Below are 18,944 nucleotides of genomic sequence, written 5' to 3'. Positions count from 1 at the left end.
AAAACCTGCTGATTAATCACACACAGCAGAAACAGCAGCAATCTTGTTTTTTCAGAACTTCCTCAATAATTTCCACACCCTGCAAAATAAAACACTTTCACAACACTTGTACTGGCCACAGGTTGAACTGCAAACCTCATTACTGACGTGTCATACATTTAGATTTAGCAAGCGAGAATCTTCCAGGAAATGTGGTCGAATAAGGGAACTAACTCAGGATGGTGTTGAGAAACTTTTGAATTAGTCTTTGTTCTTCTTCTGCATGTGTGCCTGCACATTAAGTTTTCTTTTTTCTCTGTGTATCAGTAACTGTGTGGTCACGATGACACAGAATCGTCCTGCTGTCAGAGCCATAAATATACCAGAAAGTGTCATTCATCCTCCATTTCTGCCTGCGGCACTTTATGAATGAAACTGTTCCCACGTGAGTCCTGGATTAATCTAATCTCATGTAATTCTCTGCCGTTTGTGTGGAAACATTCACGTATTTTACTGCCGTGTGTGCCGACCTCTGATTTCAAAACATAAATTAAAATGTTTATTTCATCACATTTTGTTTACTCGCGACAGTACGTTTCGCCCCAAATTTACCAAAATGAATTCCCCTATTTAAATCTTTAAATGCCGTTTTCTCAAAATCAGTTATTTGAATTTTTCCAGTATCAATATCTCAGCCTATGGAGCACCTACTAACACCAAACTTTCCAGTTATACACTTAGCAGTATTCTGAAGATATTTACAGAAGGATTTGTTGATAAATCATTACTGGCCTGATTTATGTGACATTATAATAAAAAGATGTGGCGAAAATGGATCTTTTTTAGGCTATGGGCAGTATATTTTGATTTCCTAGGAAATTAAAGCAGATATCCTGAAATCCCTCTGTAATTTTCTTTTCATTTTGGGTGTAAACAAAATGATAAAATACTTTTGGCTTTGTCACATGTTCAGATCTATCTTCCAAAAATATATGCAAATGTTTGTGTCATTACACAGATTTCTTACCACAGAAGGAAAAGAGGAAGTGCAGATTTCCTGAATTACTAAACCTTCCTTGGTTTGGCCACACGGGTTCCCCCCCGGGACTCTTATTTAACCACCAAACTCACAGCTTATTTATAACAGAAGCACTTCGAAGCAACTCGTCCCTGGGTTGTTTGCTCTGCTTTGGACGGATAAAATAATCAGAATTTGACAAAATGGTCCCGGAGACTAACTTTACCACCACCTTAAACCTCACGACTCCTGGAGGGGGTGGCGGCTGCCCACCGGTTGGCATCCAGCTGGAAGGCGTGATCCTGCCCCCGGTGCTCACCATGGACGTCATCCTGGGGCTGCTGGGAAACATGGTGGCTCTGTGGATCTTCTGCTTTAAACTGAAGGCCTGGAACCCCAACACCCTGTTCCTCTTCAACCTGGTCATCGCAGACTTCCTGGCTTTAGTGAGTCTGCCGCTGAGGATCGATGCCTTGCTCAGGGGCCACTGGGTGTTTGGAGACGGCATGTGCCGGATCAACCTCTTCCTCATGTTCTCCAACCGCACAGCCAGCATCGCGCTCATGACCGTGGTGGCTATTTACCGCTACTTTAAGGTGAGGAAGCAGAACAAGTTGCATCTGTTATGAGCACACTGAGGAAAACCTTTTCAATTCAATTCAGTTCAGTTTTATTTATAAAGCGCCAAATTACAACAAATGTCATCTCAAGGCACTTAAATAGTATAGTCCAGTGGCTCTCAAACTTTTTTTGGTCATTCCTCACTTTGAACAAGTGGGGATTTCCAAGCCCCACCTGCCCCTGTTGCCCCAACAAAAAATATTTATATTTTTTATTATAAAAACTTTATTGAACTAACGTCATATTTTATAATGAATCAAAATCAATAACATCAAATAACACAAAGTTCAAAAAGAGAAAATAAAAGTGTTTCATTTGCAATCTGTGCACAAAACAAAAACAGCTAAAATGTATCCCTGCATTAGTGGCTACAATGAGCCCGTTTTGCACTGCTCAACTTCTCAAAATGTGTTTGCAGGCTTGAAACTGCCTCTCAAGTCATGCTCAATGTTGAGCTAAGATCTGTATTTTGTTTTCAGAGAAGTCACAGCTGAGAAGCCTGTGGTTGCATTGCGGGATTCTGTATGTAACTTTGTATGAGGCCATTATTGCTCGACTGTTAACGCAGCCTTTACCAGGCGAAAGATAGCTTTCATCATATTTTCTTTTGGGTTGGGTTTTTTGGTTGTCTTGTGTGTTTGTGATGGTGCTGGAGCTCTTTTGTGGTCCGAGTCATAAATGTATCCATGTTGCTCACAGTTACGCTATCTGCTACAATTAACAACCCAACGTCAGTCATTGTTTTTACACTTTAGTTCCAGGTTACGTTTTTCTCCCAATGCCCTCTCATAATTTTAGCTATTCATTATTACTTTGTTTGTGTGTGGGTGTTTTGTTTCATGAATTATCTTTATTGTCAATAAAGAAAAGCATTTAAGATGGGCATAAAATTTAAATTTTCCTCCCGTTTGTCGCGCCCCACTTGCCATGTCTCCGTTCCCCACCAGTGGGGCGCCCCCCACACTTTGAGAAGCACTGGTATAGTCCAATTCAAGCCAAATAGAGTTAAATTCATTGTAATCATAATTATTTTCAAAACAATCCTATTCCTGTGTGACAAACCTTTTTATTAAAGCTTATAAACCTTAAACGTGTTGTCAGGCCGAACAGAAACCGGCTCAAACAGAGAGCAGGACTGCAGAATGACATCACAGCGTGACATCACAACGTGTCATCACTGTCCTCTCCTTCCAGGTGGTCCACCCTCACCACCGCTTTAACCGTATGACCAGGCGGCAGGCGGCGCTGGTGTCGGCGCTCGTCTGGGTGCTGGTGATCAGTCCTCGGGTCCCCATGCTGGCTTACAACCACATCAAGGGGAGCGGTGACCGGCGGCAGTGCTTCTTCTTCACCTCCTACAAAGAGGCGTCCCGGGCCATCATCATCCTGGTCGCCATGCACCGCGTCCTGACCGTGGTGGAGTTCATTCTCCCGATGGCCATGCTGCTGTTCTGCTCCATCCGGATCTCCAGCTTCCTGAAGCAGCGGCAGATCGGCAAACCCGACAAGGTGCGCAAGGCCATGCGAACGTGCGCCGCCATCGTGGGGGTGTTCGTGGTCTGCTTCCTGCCCACCACAGTGACCACCATCGGGGTGTGGATCATCCGCTCGTACCGCCCCTGGGACTGCGCCGCCTTCTACACCTTCACGCAGCTCACCATCGTGTCTTTGGGTCTGAACTTCCTCAACTCGGCCCTGGACCCCATCGTCTACGTTTTCTCCAGCTCCATGTTCAGGAAGGCTCTGCTGGGGGCCGTGCCCCCCGCCCTGCTCTGCAGACGGGGTGAAGGCGAGGGCGCGGCGTCCTCTTCAGGGACTCAGACAACCTCCCAGCAGGAACTAAAATCCATGAGAGCCGACAGAGGCAGCGAGGCCTCGGGGCAATGAAGGAAATCAGTGCGTTAACTACGTACATTTCATGCGTTTACTGCTCCTCTTCAGCCAATAAAACCTTCCAGAAGTTACTAAACTGCTTAAACTCGACTGTTTAACCTGCTTCTTATCATTCTTATCATTATTGTTCTTTTTTATTTGTACCAATAACCTTGTGACACGTCCCAGTGCTGCTCTGCTCCCTTTATGTGGGGATGGATAACGTGCACCACCTAGTGGACACATCAGTAACTACATCTAATCATCATAACTGAGCTGAGATCTAAATAATAAGGTGTGTTTTACAGAATGTACCAGACTCGAGTTCTTCCCCTAAAAGGACTTTGAACAAGGATTTGCTGATATTTGGCAAAAAAAAGTGAAAAATAATGTAGGAAAATACTTTGTAACGCCGATTGAAATGAACTATAACAAAACAAAGGCGAAACTTACCTCAACCGGCTGCTCTGTCCTCCCGGGGTGTCGCATCAAAAGAGGTCCCCGGGGACATGAGCCCTTAAATATGGTTCCGGAGGACAGTAGCAAGTAGGAGGGGGGAGTAGGGGAGTGTGTAAATGTGTTTATTCATGTATAAGTGTTTGGGTGTTAAGTAATGGTTTAGGGGTTTGTGAATAGGTGATTATATTGAGTATATATTGCAATTATGGATGTATGTACATATTTATGATTTATTGATAATTATGTAAATATTTGAACCTACCTGTTAATGGTTTGGTCTAATTGGTCATGTGACCTAGGGTAGGGTTTTAAAAGGGGGGCAAAATGGTTTGTTGGGGCAGTGTTGGAGATTTGGATTGAGACTGGAGAGTTTTGTTATTGTAAAGAGTTTGGATTTTGTATGCGTTTCATTAAACACGCCTTCAGTGCCACTTAAAGGATTATTCCTTGGTTTTTGCCTCGACGGCCTGACAAACTTCCAGCGCATTAAATCTGCTCTGTCTTCTGCTTTTTCCAGCTCAGCGACATCAGGCTTTGAGAAGTCCTCAGGTAGTGCTAGATGTTTGCTTCTGTGTGGTTCTCATCGGTAGCCACGAGGAATCTGCATCTGCTGTTGGTCTTCGGAGCTTTGTGACCAAACCGTCTGGCTTTTTCTCTCGTTGTCGCTTCTCCTGAGAAGCACCAGGCGTCCTGGTTGGTGGACTGCGAGCCTCAGTACTTTTTTAAGTTAGTTGAATCCAGGTAGTCGGACATTTTCTGAAGGGTCGGTAGTTTCCAGAGAGGTGAAAACAAAGCAAAGAACATCATCTGGCTCAGGATTTAGAACCTCTCTGTCCAACTCTGACTGGTTTTGGACCATTTTGCTCCCTCCATGTCTGCACAGGACCCTACGACGTTAACCCCTTAACAGGCGGGCAATTATTGTCTGCAACTCCTAAAAAAAGCATACCCAAAGTAAATTGAAAGCCGTACTTGAACCACTTGGAGTAGAGGGCTGGTAAGAGATGGATTTTTATGTTTGCCCAATTTTTCTTCCTAAATATGAGTCTTAAAAGTGACTTTAGCATCGGGCTGCGGACTGAAAAACACAATGGGACTACAGCCTGAAGTCTTACCTAGTCCCACTTCAAATTTGACTGTAATACAACAAAAACTGAGTATTTTGTACAGGTTTTTCTAAGGATAGGACCAGGTGTGCCAAACCTGTGCCCTTTGGAGAGCCACTTCAAAGTAAAATCCATCTAAACTAGTTCAAGCCGCACACATAAGACTAGGGGCAGAAACTTTTGACACATCAGTGAGTAATTGACTATTGTGCCCCAGCAGAGGTAGGGTAAGCAGTCATCTATTGGAGCAGGTCAGATGTCATTCAAAAGCTAAAAGACCAGAGCTGTTTCGGTATCACGTCGGGGCTAATACATGCATGCTAACCGAAGTTATGATCAAGAATGTGCTGAAAAATATGCTTCTGACGGAAATTCTGAAAGTTTGTCGCCGCAGACTTTGTGTCTTTGTGGGCGAAAGACTTTTTAACCTTAACCTTAACCTGAGCCTGTACCTAGAAAGGATCCCAGCACTGTGGAAGACGTCCTGCGTGGTTCCTGTCCCGAAGAAGACGACTCCTTCTGGACTCAATGATTACCGACCAGTAACCCTCACATCTCATGTGATGAAGGTGCTGGAGAGACTGGTCTTGACGCATCTCAGACCGCAGGTGGCTTCTTCCCTTGACCCTCTACAGTTTGCCTCCCAGCCTCACCTGGGGGTGGATGATGCTGTTGTTTACCTGCTGCAGCGTGCTCACTCGTACCTGGATGGATCGGGTTGCACTCTGAGAATCACATTCTTTGATTTTTCGAGTGCGTTCAACACGATCCGGCCGGGTCTACTGAGTGACAAACTGCAGGTCATGGGGGTCGACACATCCATCATCTCCTGGATTGCCAGCTACCTGACAGACAGACAGACCACAGTATGTCCGGCTGGGCAGTGTTCTGTCTGGTGTGGTGGTTGGCGGTACAGGAGCTCCTCAGGGGACTGTGCTGTCTCCTTTCCTGTTTACCTTGTACACCACAGACTTTAAATACAACTCAGAGTCATGCCACTTGCAGAAGTATTCAGATGACTCTGCAGTTGTTGGGTGTATAAGGGATGGGCAGGAGGGGGAGTACAGAGCGCTGGTAGAGGATTTTGTGGATTGGTCTGGCAGAAATCACCTGCTTCTGAATGTGGCAAAGACCAGAGAGATGGTCATTGACTTCAGAAGGAGGAGGACGGCTCCAAAGCCTCTGTGTGTTTTGGGAGAGGACGTTGCAGTGGTGGAGGACTACAAGTACCTGGGAGTGCACCTGGACAACGGACTGAACTGGAGGACCAACACTGATGCTGTTTACAAGAAGGGGATGAGCCGACTCTATTTTCTGAGGAAGCTGAGATCCTTCAATGTGTGCAGCAAGATGTTGGAGATGTTCTATCAGTCTGTTGTTGCCAGTGCACTCTTCTTCGCTGTGGTCTGCTGGGGGAACAGCATCAGAGCCGGTGACGCCAGCAGGCTTAATAAACTCAATAAGAAGGCTGGTTCTGTCATCAGCTGCAAACTGGACTCATTTGAATTGGTGGTGGAGAGGAGGACACTGAACAAACTGTTATCCATCATGGATAACCCCACCCATCCTCTCCACCAGCTGCTGGTTGGACAGCGGAGCTCCTTTTCCAACAGGCTCATCCAGCTCCGCTGTCACAAGGACCGTTTCAGGAAATCCTTCCTACCAGCAGCCATCACCATCTATAACACCCCCCCTCTGGCTGGAAGAGAACTTCAACCTCAATAGGCTTGAAGTCTCTCCTAAAAAAAAATAAAAACAATAACAAAAAAATAAAAAACACTGTAGATTTGTACAAAGCGAATGTTTATTCACTATTTTTATTTATTTATTGTATTTTATTTTATATTTATTTTATTCTATTCTATATCTTTACTGTATGCTGCTGCAACAAAACTATTTCCCAAATTGGGATTAATAAAGTATTTATCTATCTATCTATCTATCTTTTTGTAGACTAACTATTTTACTCTGAGCACATTTACTGGACCCTTGCCAACGTATCAGGACCGTTTTTGTTGGAGTTGTACCTTTTTTTAGAATACTGTGAGGCTTTATAGATGACTTTGACACTTTTTTGTATTTGCGACTGGTTTTACATAAGTGTTTATTGTATCCACAGTTCTGATTGTATCTTGGATTGCCATACATCATTGGAAGCGCAAGACCCTTAGCTTTCCAATGGTATATAACATATTTAGGTACATATAAAGATTGCATTGAAATTCATCATCATAACCAACACCAACTTCACACGATACAAACTCGCTGCTGAAACGATCAGTTCAATTCAATTCAATTTTATTTATAAAGCACCAAATTACAACAAATATCTCAAGGCACTTTATTCCAATTCAATCCAATTAATTCAATTCCAAGTTAGCACCGTTCATACACACAAAGCCAGCTAAAACAAAAAGTAGCCTAGCTAACGAAATCCAATCCAACTCCCATCCTGAGCGTGCACGAGGCGAGCGTGCACAGAAAAAAAACTCCCTTTATAAGGCGTTAATAATCAGCTCGTTCAGGCAGATGAATTTAGGACTAAAAATCATTTTCAGGTTAGATAAAACAGGAAGTGGTGCGAGCAGCTTCATTCCAACCCTTCGACCAACAGTCCTGCATTCTGTTCCTTCTGTTAGTTACACAGTAACCGAACAGCCTAACGTCCAAGATCCATGATTAAATCCGTCAGCCGCTCATCAGAAGGTGCATCAGACATTACATTTGACATTTTCCCAGTCTGGCAGTTATTGTTTTGGGATGAAACCGGATCAACTGTAAGTCACAGCTGATGTGTGGCAGGACACACCTGTGATGCAGAGCCGCACATGTTGTTTGCTTGAGAAAATAAAACTCCTCTCTGCTTCCCGACACACAGAGTTCTGACCGCTGCCAACTGTAAGTAAGGTGCTAAATACTCAAAGGTGCAAAACTTTACTTAAAATAAGGTGAACTATCCCTTTAAGCATCTGTAATGATCTGTGCAGACACTGTGAGCAATAACTGAGCAGCTTCCAGTTGTTTTCAGGTTATGTACTCGGTCTTTTTTACTAATAATTCATTTTACTTGCAGGTTCAGATGTAAGTGGGGCGAATGTACAGGAAGAAGTGGGCGGAGCCATGAAACAGCTGCTTTAATACGCTGAACGGCTGAAACGATGTTAGCATTTATAAAACCAAGAGTTCAACTTCCACTAAAATGGAATGAATCTCACTAAATCTCTCAACCATAAACATAACTTGGTTTTTACGATCTTTAGCCGTAAACATCATAACTACTTGGTTTTTTTTGGATCTTTAACCATAAACATAACTTGTTTTTTTTTGGATCTTTAACCATAAACATAACTTGGTTTTTACGATCTTTAACTGTAAACATCGTAACTACTTGTTTTTTTTTGGATCTTTAACCATAAACATAACTTGGTTTTTACGATATTAAACCGTAAACATCCTAACTGCTTGGTTTCTAAGATCTTTAGCCGTAAACATCATAATTACTTGTTTTTTTTGGATATTTAACCATAAACAGCATAACTACTTGGTTTTTTTTGGCTCTTTAACCTTAAACATAACTTGGTTTTTCCGATCTTTAACCGTAAACATCCTAACTGCTTGGTTTTTCCGATCTTTAACCGTAAACATCCTAACTGCTTGGTTTTTACGATCTTTAGCCGTAAACATCATAATTACTTGGTTTCTAAGATCTTTAGCAGTAAACATCATAATTACTTGTTTTTTTTGGATCTTTAACCATAAACAGCATAACTACTTGGTTTTTTTTGGCTCTTTAACTTTAAACATAACTTGGTTTTTCCGATCTTTAACTGTAAACATCATAACTGCTTGGTTTTTCTCTGCTGTGGATTCTTATGTGTCGGGAAAAGGTTCCTTGATTGCAGAAACTTTTGCCGCACTCAGCGCAGCTGAAAGGCTTCTCTCCGGTGTGAACTCTGATGTGTGCCATTAAGTTGGTTTTTTGGTGAAATCTTTTACCGCAGATGTCGCAATTGAAACGTTTTTCTTTCATGTGGACTCTCACGTGGCGTGAGAAGTTCCTCCGGTCGCGGAATCTCTTGCCGCACTCATCGCAGCCGAACGGCTTCTCTCCTGAGTGGACTTTCATGTGCGCCTGAAAGTTGACATTTTTGTGAAACCTTTTCCCGCAGACATCACAGTTGAACAGATTCCCGCTGCTGTGGACCCTCGCGTGTCGGGATAAACTCCTCTGATAGCAGAACTTTTTACCGCACTTATCACACCCAAACAGCTTTTCTCCTGTGTGAACATTCATATGTTTCTTAAAGTTGGATTCGTGATTAAAACTTTTACCACAATTAACGCAACTGAAGGGTTTCTCACCCGTGTGGACCCTCATGTGCGCCTTAAGATTGATGTTTTGATGAAATCTTTTCCCACAAACCTCACAGACAAACAGTTTCTCTCCTGTATGGAGCTTCGTGTGGATCTTAAGATTTGTATTCAGAGTGAATCTTTTCCCACAGACGTCACAGGCAAACGCTTTTTCTCCTGTGTGGCAGTTCATGTGCGTCTTAAGATGGGACCTGATTTTAAATGTTTTCCCACAAACGTCACAGCCAAACGGTTTCTCACCTGTGTGGAGCTTCATGTGCACCTTGAGATTAATGTTTTGGTTAAATCTTTTTCCACAAACGTCACAGCAAAATGTTTTCTCCCCCGTGTGGATATTCCAGTGTCTCCCAAGAGAATACTTTGAGATGAACTGTTTCCCACACTCAGAACAGCTGAAAGACTTTCTGTCTGTGCTGCATCCGACACCATGATCCACACCTGGCTCAGGTGCCCACTCATCAGTGTCTTCAGCTTCAGAATAAGAAGATATCTGCCTGTAATCATTATCACTGACTTCAGTCTCAGAGCTGTCTGAAACCTTTACATCATCATCATCCGTTTGAAAACCTTCTGAATCTGGGTTCCTGGCTGGTTCCTCTCCATCACTTTCTGCTTTCATGTGTTCAGCTGAGCTGCTGGTTGGAGGTTCTGTCTCTCCGTTTTCTTCAGCTTTAACCTGAAAATGCTGTGAGGACTGAGGCTTCTCTTCATCGTCTTCACTTTTAACAGTGACGACTCTGAATAGGAATCCATTGATATCGGTCTCCTCCAGCCCATCCAGCTGCTCTTCCTCATGACTGCTCCAGAGTTCCTCCTCTTCCTCTTTTATGTGGAGCAGTTCTGGGTCCTGCTGGTCCACACTGGAGCTCCAGGAAGCCTCTTCTTTAATGGCTGACAGCTGCTGGACATCACCAGGAAACGCTGAAACACACACGTCATTGAGGATGTTACTTTAATGGAAATATTGGGAATAATTAAAACTAAATGAACATTCAAAGTGGTTTGGATGTGTTAATTCTTGGGCTGGGCAACGATTAAAATGTTTAATCTAATTAATCACATGATTTCCCTGATTAATCACGATTAATCACATTTGTACGCAGAATCCAAAAATGAATCCAAAAGTAGTGTATAGCTTTTAGCATTTACCTTTATCTTAACTCATTGGCTGCCAGCCATTTTCAGTGCAGAGACACCCATACTGCCAAGTATTTTTTGACTGATTTTCCAAGACCCACAGAAAAGTGTGTCTTATGACTATGTACACACTGAAATTACCAAAAGAAAGAGTAGACTCTCTTCTTTGATCAGGAAAAAAAAAGTTTGTTTCTACCATTTTCAGTCCTTTAGTAATAGACAGTAGAACATAGGTTGGTTTTACCAAAAACAGCTGTTTGACCCAAAAAAATGGAGAATTCACGCTTTTTTTTGTGCATAGTGGCACTGCTGCCACCTTGCAGGTTATTTTGGCAGTATATTCTCTGTTTAGTGTTTACAAACCAAAGATTTAGTGACAAACTCCGCTAGATTGTTCGCATTTGTACGCAGAATCCAAAAATGAATCCAAAAGTAGTGTATAGCTTTTAGCATTTAGCTTTATTTTAAATGTGCTGCCATATGAATGAAAGTGCCATAACATTTGTTGTGCAAACACACTTTTAACATCAGCATCTTTCTGTAGTTTTTATGTAGAAGCCTCGCTCCACTGTCTGTTTCCTTGAATGACTTGCTGCTATCAGTTGTGTGTTTTGCCTTTAAGTGATATTTTAGACTGGAACTACTACGCTGAGAAGACAATTCAACTTGGCAGTGTTTACAGATGACTTTGGTTCTGTCGACTCCGCCGTCTGGAAGAACTTTAAAATGAAAATGGCCGAGTAAAAGTTCCGTACCCTTCTCCATGTTTGGTGGATCCGCCGATTACTTTCTTTTCCTGTTCCACAGCAGACAGCAGCAGACTTTTACAAAATAAAAGCCTGTGAGCAACAGACTTTTACAAAATAAAAGCCTGTGAGCAACAGACTTTTACAAAATAAAATAAATAATAAAACCCGCGTTAATGCGCGATTAAATATTTATCGGCGTTAAATAATGAACAAGTTAACGCGATAATAACGAGTTAACTCGCCCAGCCCAAGTTAATTCTAATGAATAAATCCAGGATGGAAATGTTTGGCCCTTGAACATATTGATCCATCTGAGGAGCAGCCTACCGCTGAGCTCCGTTCATTTGATGCCAACTGAACATTTTGGCATCATTTCTTTGAGCCTTCTGCTGCTTTCCGGTAAAAATCTGGAAACACTACTCTGTAGAAACTGTTGAAATATACGACTTTACAAGCCTGAGCAGCGCGTTTCCTCAGCTGATAAGGTATAAACTGAAGGAATATTACAGCACATTTAAGCTACTGTATGTGATATTTTCTTAACTCTAAATGATAAATGTTCTGCTGTGACAACAAGGGAAGCCTCCAACTTTCTGTGAGGTTGTTCTCTTGCTGCTTAGGGAGCGAGCTCAGTACGAGATATTGGAGATAAACTAAGGCAGGTAAACTTAGGAGGGTCTAAGGTGAAGAAAAGGGCAATTCAGTTTGTTCAAGAGGGGGAGAAAGTTAATAAGACGATAAGGAGGCACGGCAGCTTGGAGGATGCTTGTGATTGGGAGATGCAGGTAGATTTAGGAAATAAGCTTGTTGTTCCCCAGGAAATAGCCTCTTCAAATTTAAGACCTGATATAGTCTTGTGGTCCAGGAGTAGAATGAGAGTCTGTTTCATAGAGCTGACTGTTCCTTGGGAGGAATTGGTAGCAGAAGCATATGAAAGGGAAAAGCTTAGATATGTGGAGTTGGGGGCAGAAGCAGAGCAGCGAGGATGGAAGGTTAGAATCTGTCCAGTGGAAGTAGGATGTAGAGGATTTGTTGCAAAGTCTGCTGTCTCATTGTTGAGGGAGCTGGGTGTAAGTGGACAGAGTGTGAGGAAAATAGTGAAGGAAGTGTCAGATGAGGCAGTAAAGTCCAGTCAGTGGATTTGGATTAGAAGAAGCAATAGCAGCTGGGGGCCCAGCAGGGGGAGCACTTAGGGTAAACAGACTCTTGGGAGAAGCAAAGAAGAAATCCAGTATATTTAAGTGGAGGGTGTGGCCCATTTGATCCTTTTGAAACTATGCGGCCATTTTAGGTGAGTTGGCTTGTATGGCCTTGTTTCTGTTAGTATTTTTTAGTGATTATAGGACTGTTTAGGTGAGTTTGTCTGCTGAATCTGCTAGTGTGTCTTGTCCTGCCTCCACCTCTGGCACCCTCTATACTTCCATTACCCCCTACCCGAACCAGGGTTTGCATCCCCACCCCGCTGTGACTGATGGGCAGTTGGTGAGAGACTGGGGTAGCTTGTGGTTATGTAAAGAAAAGATGGTTGTTGTGGTGTGAGGAGCAGTGTTGGCTGGCATTAGGGGGGTGACTCTGGGACGCCAGTGATCACTCTCTAGCCTCCTGGAGGTGTCGTCGGCCCAACTAGGCAAAACACTGATGAAAGGAGGTTCCCACCTGATGACCCCATTGATATGTTGGTCAGCACTGCTCACTGATCTATATTATAGGGAATTATTCACAGAGTCTGGTCCATTTTTTTTCTTATGTTCATCTTAAAAATGAGCAGGACATGGAAATGAGAAGCTCTCACTTCCTTTGATTTTACACCCGCTGCAGCAGGGTTTTTAACCTGAGAGACGACTTTACAAATAAGACCTGAGGCCACAACAACAACAGATTTAATCAGAAAGAGGACAAAGCACCAAAAATCTGAAGCAGCAGACGGTCAGATGTTTAACACCAAGTTTCACTCCTCACAGATGTTCTGAAGACATGATTCTGTTTCTATTTATTCTTTTGCCTCCATAAAACTAACTGATTTTATGATTTTAACCACAATCAAGCAGCCAAACAACAGCCAAACAGCTGTGAGTCTCTTACTGTCTGTGCCGTCTCGTGTCTGCTCCAGTTCTGATGTGGATGCTACAGGTCTGTGGGGCACCAGACTGAGACCTCTGGGCTCACCTGGTTGGAGGCTCCACCTCTGAGGCATCCCTGCTCCACCTGTGAGTCTCCTCTTCACCATCCTGGTTTGTTGCCCAGATGTTTCTGAAGGTTTTTCACACCACTCAGTCAGTTATTCATTAAAAGAAATGAAACATTTGAATAATTACTTATAAAAACATCCGAGTCTGAACTGTAAACGTGAATATTTTAAGTGTGAAATGTTCATTGGATTCAACTTTGCAGATGGTTTTCCATCTTGTACCCACTCAACTCCTCTTTGTGTCACAATAAACTGTAAAAATTCAGTTTATAATGACGGATAAATGTGTCATGGCCGCTCAGATGTTGCAGATGTTAAAAAGACTTCCACAGAGGATTCCTGCAGGGGCATTTTAAGATGAAATTAGTTTTACTTTAACACAAAGCGTTAAGACATTCTTCACAGTGTTATACTCGTCGAAAAATAGACGTTCAGCATTGAGCAATCGGCTTCATGACGACAGCGGCGAGAGGCACGATGCTGCCATAAAGTGTGGAAGCGCACACAAGGCGGGACCACTTCATCGGTGCTATGTCCCGCGTCGGCTCAAAGGTCTTAGAGCCATTAGAGTCCTTAGATTAAGCAAATCTTGTCTTGTCTTTCAAGACAAGATGAAACAGTAATTCATGCCTTCATTACAACTCGGCTGGATTACTGTAATGCTCTTTACTTTGGAGTTAGCCGGTCTTCCCTCAGTCTCCAGTTGGTCCAGAACGCTGCTGCTCGGCTTCTAACCGGAGTCGGGAAGAGGGAGCACATCAGCCCTATCCTGGCTTCTCTCCACTGGCTGCCTGTACAGGTTAGGCTTCATTTTAAGATTCTTTTATTTGTTTTTAAAAGTTTACACGGGCTGTGTTTGAAACTGCATACTTGTAAACAGACGGTATTTTGTCAGGTTTTCAACACGTTGGGGATCTAAACGACTACTTTCTCTCCTGAAAATGTTTCAAATGTTGCTAAAGTTTACAGAGTTTAGAGCTTAAGAGAAATCAGCTTCAGGCCGGCTGATTTCAGCTCGGGCAGGAGCAAAATGCATTGTGGGTAAACGCTCTGTATACGGTCTGATCGATGAGTATGCAGTATGCGGTTTCTTGCATACGGCATACTTCCATACTCAGAATCAGAATGCCTTTATTGTCATTATACATGGTACAACGAAATTCAAAGCCACCAAAAACAGAGAGTGCGAATATAAAAATATATAAGTAAGTACTACATACTCATCGATCAGACAGTATGCAGAGTGTTTACCCACAATGCATTTCACTCCTGCCCGAGCCGAAATCAGCCGGCCTGAAGCTGATTTCTCTTAAGCTCTAAACTCTGTAAACTTTAGCAACATTTGAAACATTTTCAGGAGAGAAAGTAGTCGTTTAGATCCCCAACGTGTTGGAAACCTGACAAAATACCGGCTATTTACAATTTTGTTCCCACGGCGCTACTAAAGCTAGCCGCAGTGAGCTAATGCACTTCCGGTTATTTTCACAAAATAAAATACCCGTTGCCTTTTATCATAGGGAAAGCCATTACGATACAATTGGTGCTTTTGTTTTGAAAACAGGAAGTGAACCTACCCTCGTTGTAGCTAGCTTGAGACGTTTTGACGGGAAATGACGATCGGAGACGTCACGTTAGGTTGCATCTTGGGTAGTTTGAGTATGAGTAGTAACCTCATGATGCATACCCAACATTTCAGAGAATCTAGTATGCATCCGGGAACTTCTTGCTTACTCAAACTCGCATACTAACTCAAAAAGTTAGTAGGAGAAATAGGAGTATGCGGTTTCAAACACGGCCCTGGTCTTGCCCCATCTGACCTCTCTGAGCTGCTTCATATTCTCCCGCTCGCTGCCTCAGGTCAGCTGATCAGCTGGAGGTACCGAGGTCTAAACTAAAGCTCAGAGGAGGCGGAGCTTTTAGCGTTGCCGTTCCCAAACTATGGAACAATCTGCCGTTACACATCAGAAGTGCCCCTTTATCGTCCACTTTTAAAACTCATCTTAAGACACATTTTTATTCTTTGGCTTTTAACACACGTTGAGACTTTTGCTCTTACTTCTGTTATCGTGTTTTATTGTTTCTGTTGTCTTTTCCATATTTTGCATGTTTATTGATTTTCATCTGTACAGCACTTTGTCGCAGCTGCTGTTGTTTTAAAGTGCTTTATAAATAAAGAAGTAGTAGTAGTCGTAGTACTACTATCAGCAGCGGATCGACTTGGACTCCCCGTCTTTGTACTTTCACACACGACTCGACCCCGGCTTCAAAAGGCGTTTGTGAAAGAGGCGACTGAGATCGATCACAGGCGAGAGGAGATGAGGAGGCACAAATCAGAGAAAGACCAATGATTAATCAGCTGTAAACAAACATCTAAAGATTACTTCCTGTGATGCCTCACCTGTCTGATCAATGCCGACTCTGCTGGAGCTGAGACTCGGAAAGGTTTTCTCTTCATGGGAGTCGATGCCGTCACACGTCTCTCACAGCTGGAGAAACAATCAGAAACATGATGAAATGAATCTGCTTCTGACCGGTGCGCTGGTTCCTAATTAAATAGATATAACACTGTTTATGATGTCTAACGGGTGCCGGTCACAGTCAAATCTGACAGTAGTCGTGGTAAACCTTGATCAGCCTTCATTCACTCATCAAAACTGAAAATTCATTCTTAAGTTCACAACAGCAACTTTACACCGAGCAGAGAACGAGAATTTAATCCGTTTTTAACTTTGGGATTTATTGAGGAAAGTTTCAGTGTTCCAGAGTACATAATATTGTTCAGCTCAGTTCCTCATTTCATGTGTGTTTAAAGCGTTTTGCTTCTCAGAACAATATGCGTTTAGGCAAGACCAGTTTATCTGTAAATCCAAGCAATTGTGAGGTCTGACTTTTTGCTGGAGAACCATTTTGTGATGCAAATGTATTACTCTGTTGAACGCATATTGTTCTGAGAAGCAAAACGCTTTATTTTTTAAACCCCAGCCAACTAGCCGGACTACCTTCATCAACACCAAAACGAGGCTGGAACTCTGCTCACAGGACGCAGCAGGGGGTAAGAAGATGTTCAGAAATGATGTTGCTGATATGGGATGTCATACAGCTTCATGTCAAAAGAGGCGAACTATCCCTTTAACTTCAACCATCCAACCAGTCCAACACAGACAAACCGCCATGCATACTAACCCAAATCCAAACTGGGTTTTACCAGCGACCGTGAAAGCAGCCAAACAAGGAAAATCCCAAAACACTCAGATCAGAGTGATGCTGTAAGTTTGGGCACAAGCTCAGTGAAACCTCCAGGACCAACATATAATATGCAGTGAAGCCTTTTAACAGCATTTCCAGGAGGCGTGTCTGGACCTCATGCCCACTTCTGCATGCCAGGATCGGTTCACTGAAGTGCAAATGTGCCGACCTCACATCACAGCAGCTTTAAAATCTTTACTCTGGCTTCCAGTCGGTCACAGAATAGATTTTAAAAGCCTGCTGATGGTTTACATCTGTGATCTGTTCAGAGAATATAAAGCCAGCAGAGCTCTTAGATCCAAGGACTCAGGTCAGCTGGTCCAGTCCAGAGTCCAGACTAAACATGGAGAAGCAGCATTTAGCTGTTAAGGCTCGTGTATACTTCGCAGCAGTGTGTCGCAGTGAGCTTGTCGCAGACATGACGCAGTTATTTTTGATTTATGCCTTGAAGCGCTGTCTGCGCTATGTTAATCCCACGCCACAACGCAAGAGGGACAATCACGAACAAGCTAGGATTGTGGGTGTTACGGTTACGGAGGTCATTCAACAACAATGGCGACTGGACGAATGCGCACTTTGATTGAGATGCAGCTGATCGATCTAGAAATAGAAGAAATATTGCTACTACTGGAGCTGGCAGAGAGGCGAAAGAATCGTCACGGTTAGCACCAGCCAGTTAGCAAACCGGAAATACGCATAGTGTGGAGCGGATGTAGAGTTGACCAATCAGAGGCCTCCTTTCTCTCCTCCCTGCGGCGATGTCTGCGGCACTGTCTGCGGTGAGTTACAATTTTGAGGAGGTGCACCAGAGTGTCTGCGTAGTGTCTGCGTTAACTGCGACACACACGCAGACGACCTGGTTTCCGAGTATAAATCAGGCTTTATGCTGCAAACAAGTGGAACAAACTGCCAGTGGAGATTAAACTTTCACCAAATGGAGACATTTTTAAATCCAGGTTAAAGACATTTCTGTTCTCATGTGTCTATGCATGAAATCTGCACGATATCTTTGAATTTATCTGGACTGTTGCTTGTTTTTAAATTCATTTAAATGATTTTATTGATTTCTCTTTATATTCTTTTATGTATTTTAATGCTTCTTCCACTCCCTGCTGCAATGCTTTTATTTTATATGAAGCACTTTGAATTGTTTGTACATGAAATGTGCTATATAAATAAATTTGATTTGACTTCAAATTCATTTAGCAATTGAGTCGGCACAGTTAACAGAAAAGCCAGAATGTCCTCATTAAAGTAGTCATTGTGGTTGCAGCTCAGTTATACCGTTAAGTTGCACAGGAGGGATACTGGTTCATCCACTGAAGAGCAACCCAGCATTCAACCTGTGTTCACATCCGGGTCATTTCACACAAACTCAGCGCGAGTAAAGCAGCTACTTTCTATCGTTTAATTGTTTGTTTTCCGTCATTTTCATAGATTTGGCTGATTCCAGCAACGTTATCAGGTTGTTTGGAGCCGAAAACAAAGAGAAGTTCTACTTTTGGAGCAGAAATATTAACTTCCAGCCCTGCTAACAGTCAGAAAAAGGTTTCCATGTTCTAGCTAACGCTATCAAACAGCTAGCTACATTTCCATCGGTGGGTTAAATTACCTGTCCAGCAGAAAACAGACAACTTCGGCGTCTCCCTGAAAACATTTGTCCCTCATCAGTGATTTCCAGTTGGGAAAGGCCACACCGATGTGTCTCCGTGTTTTCTGCAGTGTTTCTGTCGTCTTTTCCGGGTTCGGTTCCGCTTCTTCACGCTCCCTCGCTCCTTTGATCCTCCATCTGTCCCAGTTTGGCTTTAAAACTTCTCACAGCATTAAATGTTTAACCAGAAGCAGAAACTGTTCCGTAAAGACGGTGAAAACTCCGCTGGAGGCTCACCACGAAGGAGCAGTAGCTAACTGTTAGCCAGTTGTTCCGCACTTTATTTTGGTCCCCCTTGAAACACAAAGCGAGCGACAAAACGTTCCTATCCGCCGTATTCTGCCTCAATGCTGCGGAACAAACCAACAGTTTGATGGTGAGAGACGTATTTAAGTCCCATATAGGGCTCGGGCACGTGACGTCACTACGTGAGCGGCGGCCATACTGGAGGCTCAGAACTGTTTTGTTTACATTGTTTTCCACTGCGCGCAGACGTACTCCCGCCTGGTCTCGGAACTTTCTTCGTTGGTTTATCTATTTTACT

At 43.1% G+C, this 18,944-nt stretch overlaps 2 protein-coding genes across 3 annotated transcripts; one reads left to right on the top strand and one right to left on the bottom strand.

Moving 5' to 3' along the window:
• Positions 1–1,131: 1,131 nt before the first annotated feature.
• On the top strand, positions 1,132–5,977 carry LOC142373872 (hydroxycarboxylic acid receptor 2-like). Its single transcript, XM_075457328.1, has 2 exons — positions 1,132–1,593; positions 2,813–5,977. The coding sequence occupies exons 1-2, from the start codon at positions 1,201–1,203 to the stop codon at positions 3,503–3,505; spliced, it is 1,086 nt and encodes a 361-aa protein (XP_075313443.1). The 5' UTR covers positions 1,132–1,200; the 3' UTR covers positions 3,506–5,977.
• Positions 5,978–8,098: 2,121 nt separating this feature from the next.
• LOC142373468 (uncharacterized) lies at positions 8,099–18,689 on the bottom strand. 2 transcript variants are annotated; one of them, XM_075456736.1, is made up of 4 exons: positions 18,362–18,689; positions 15,902–15,989; positions 13,398–13,565; positions 8,099–10,350 (listed from the first exon to the last, which is right to left on the bottom strand). In XM_075456736.1, the coding sequence occupies exons 3-4, from the start codon at positions 13,540–13,542 to the stop codon at positions 8,879–8,881; spliced, it is 1,617 nt and encodes a 538-aa protein (XP_075312851.1). In that variant the 5' UTR covers positions 13,543–13,565; positions 15,902–15,989; positions 18,362–18,689; the 3' UTR covers positions 8,099–8,878. The 2 variants fall into 2 exon arrangements, with proteins under 2 accessions (XP_075312851.1, XP_075312852.1); XM_075456737.1 differs by having other exon boundaries at positions 13,482–13,565.
• Positions 18,690–18,944: the final 255 nt, after the last annotated feature.

The sequence above is a fragment of the Odontesthes bonariensis genome, chromosome 23 (assembly GCF_027942865.1).
Source record: "Odontesthes bonariensis isolate fOdoBon6 chromosome 23, fOdoBon6.hap1, whole genome shotgun sequence".
NCBI lineage: Eukaryota > Metazoa > Chordata > Actinopteri > Atheriniformes > Atherinopsidae > Odontesthes > Odontesthes bonariensis.
Note: the sequence above shows the minus strand (reverse complement) of the source record. Positions and strands in the feature narration are given on the sequence as shown.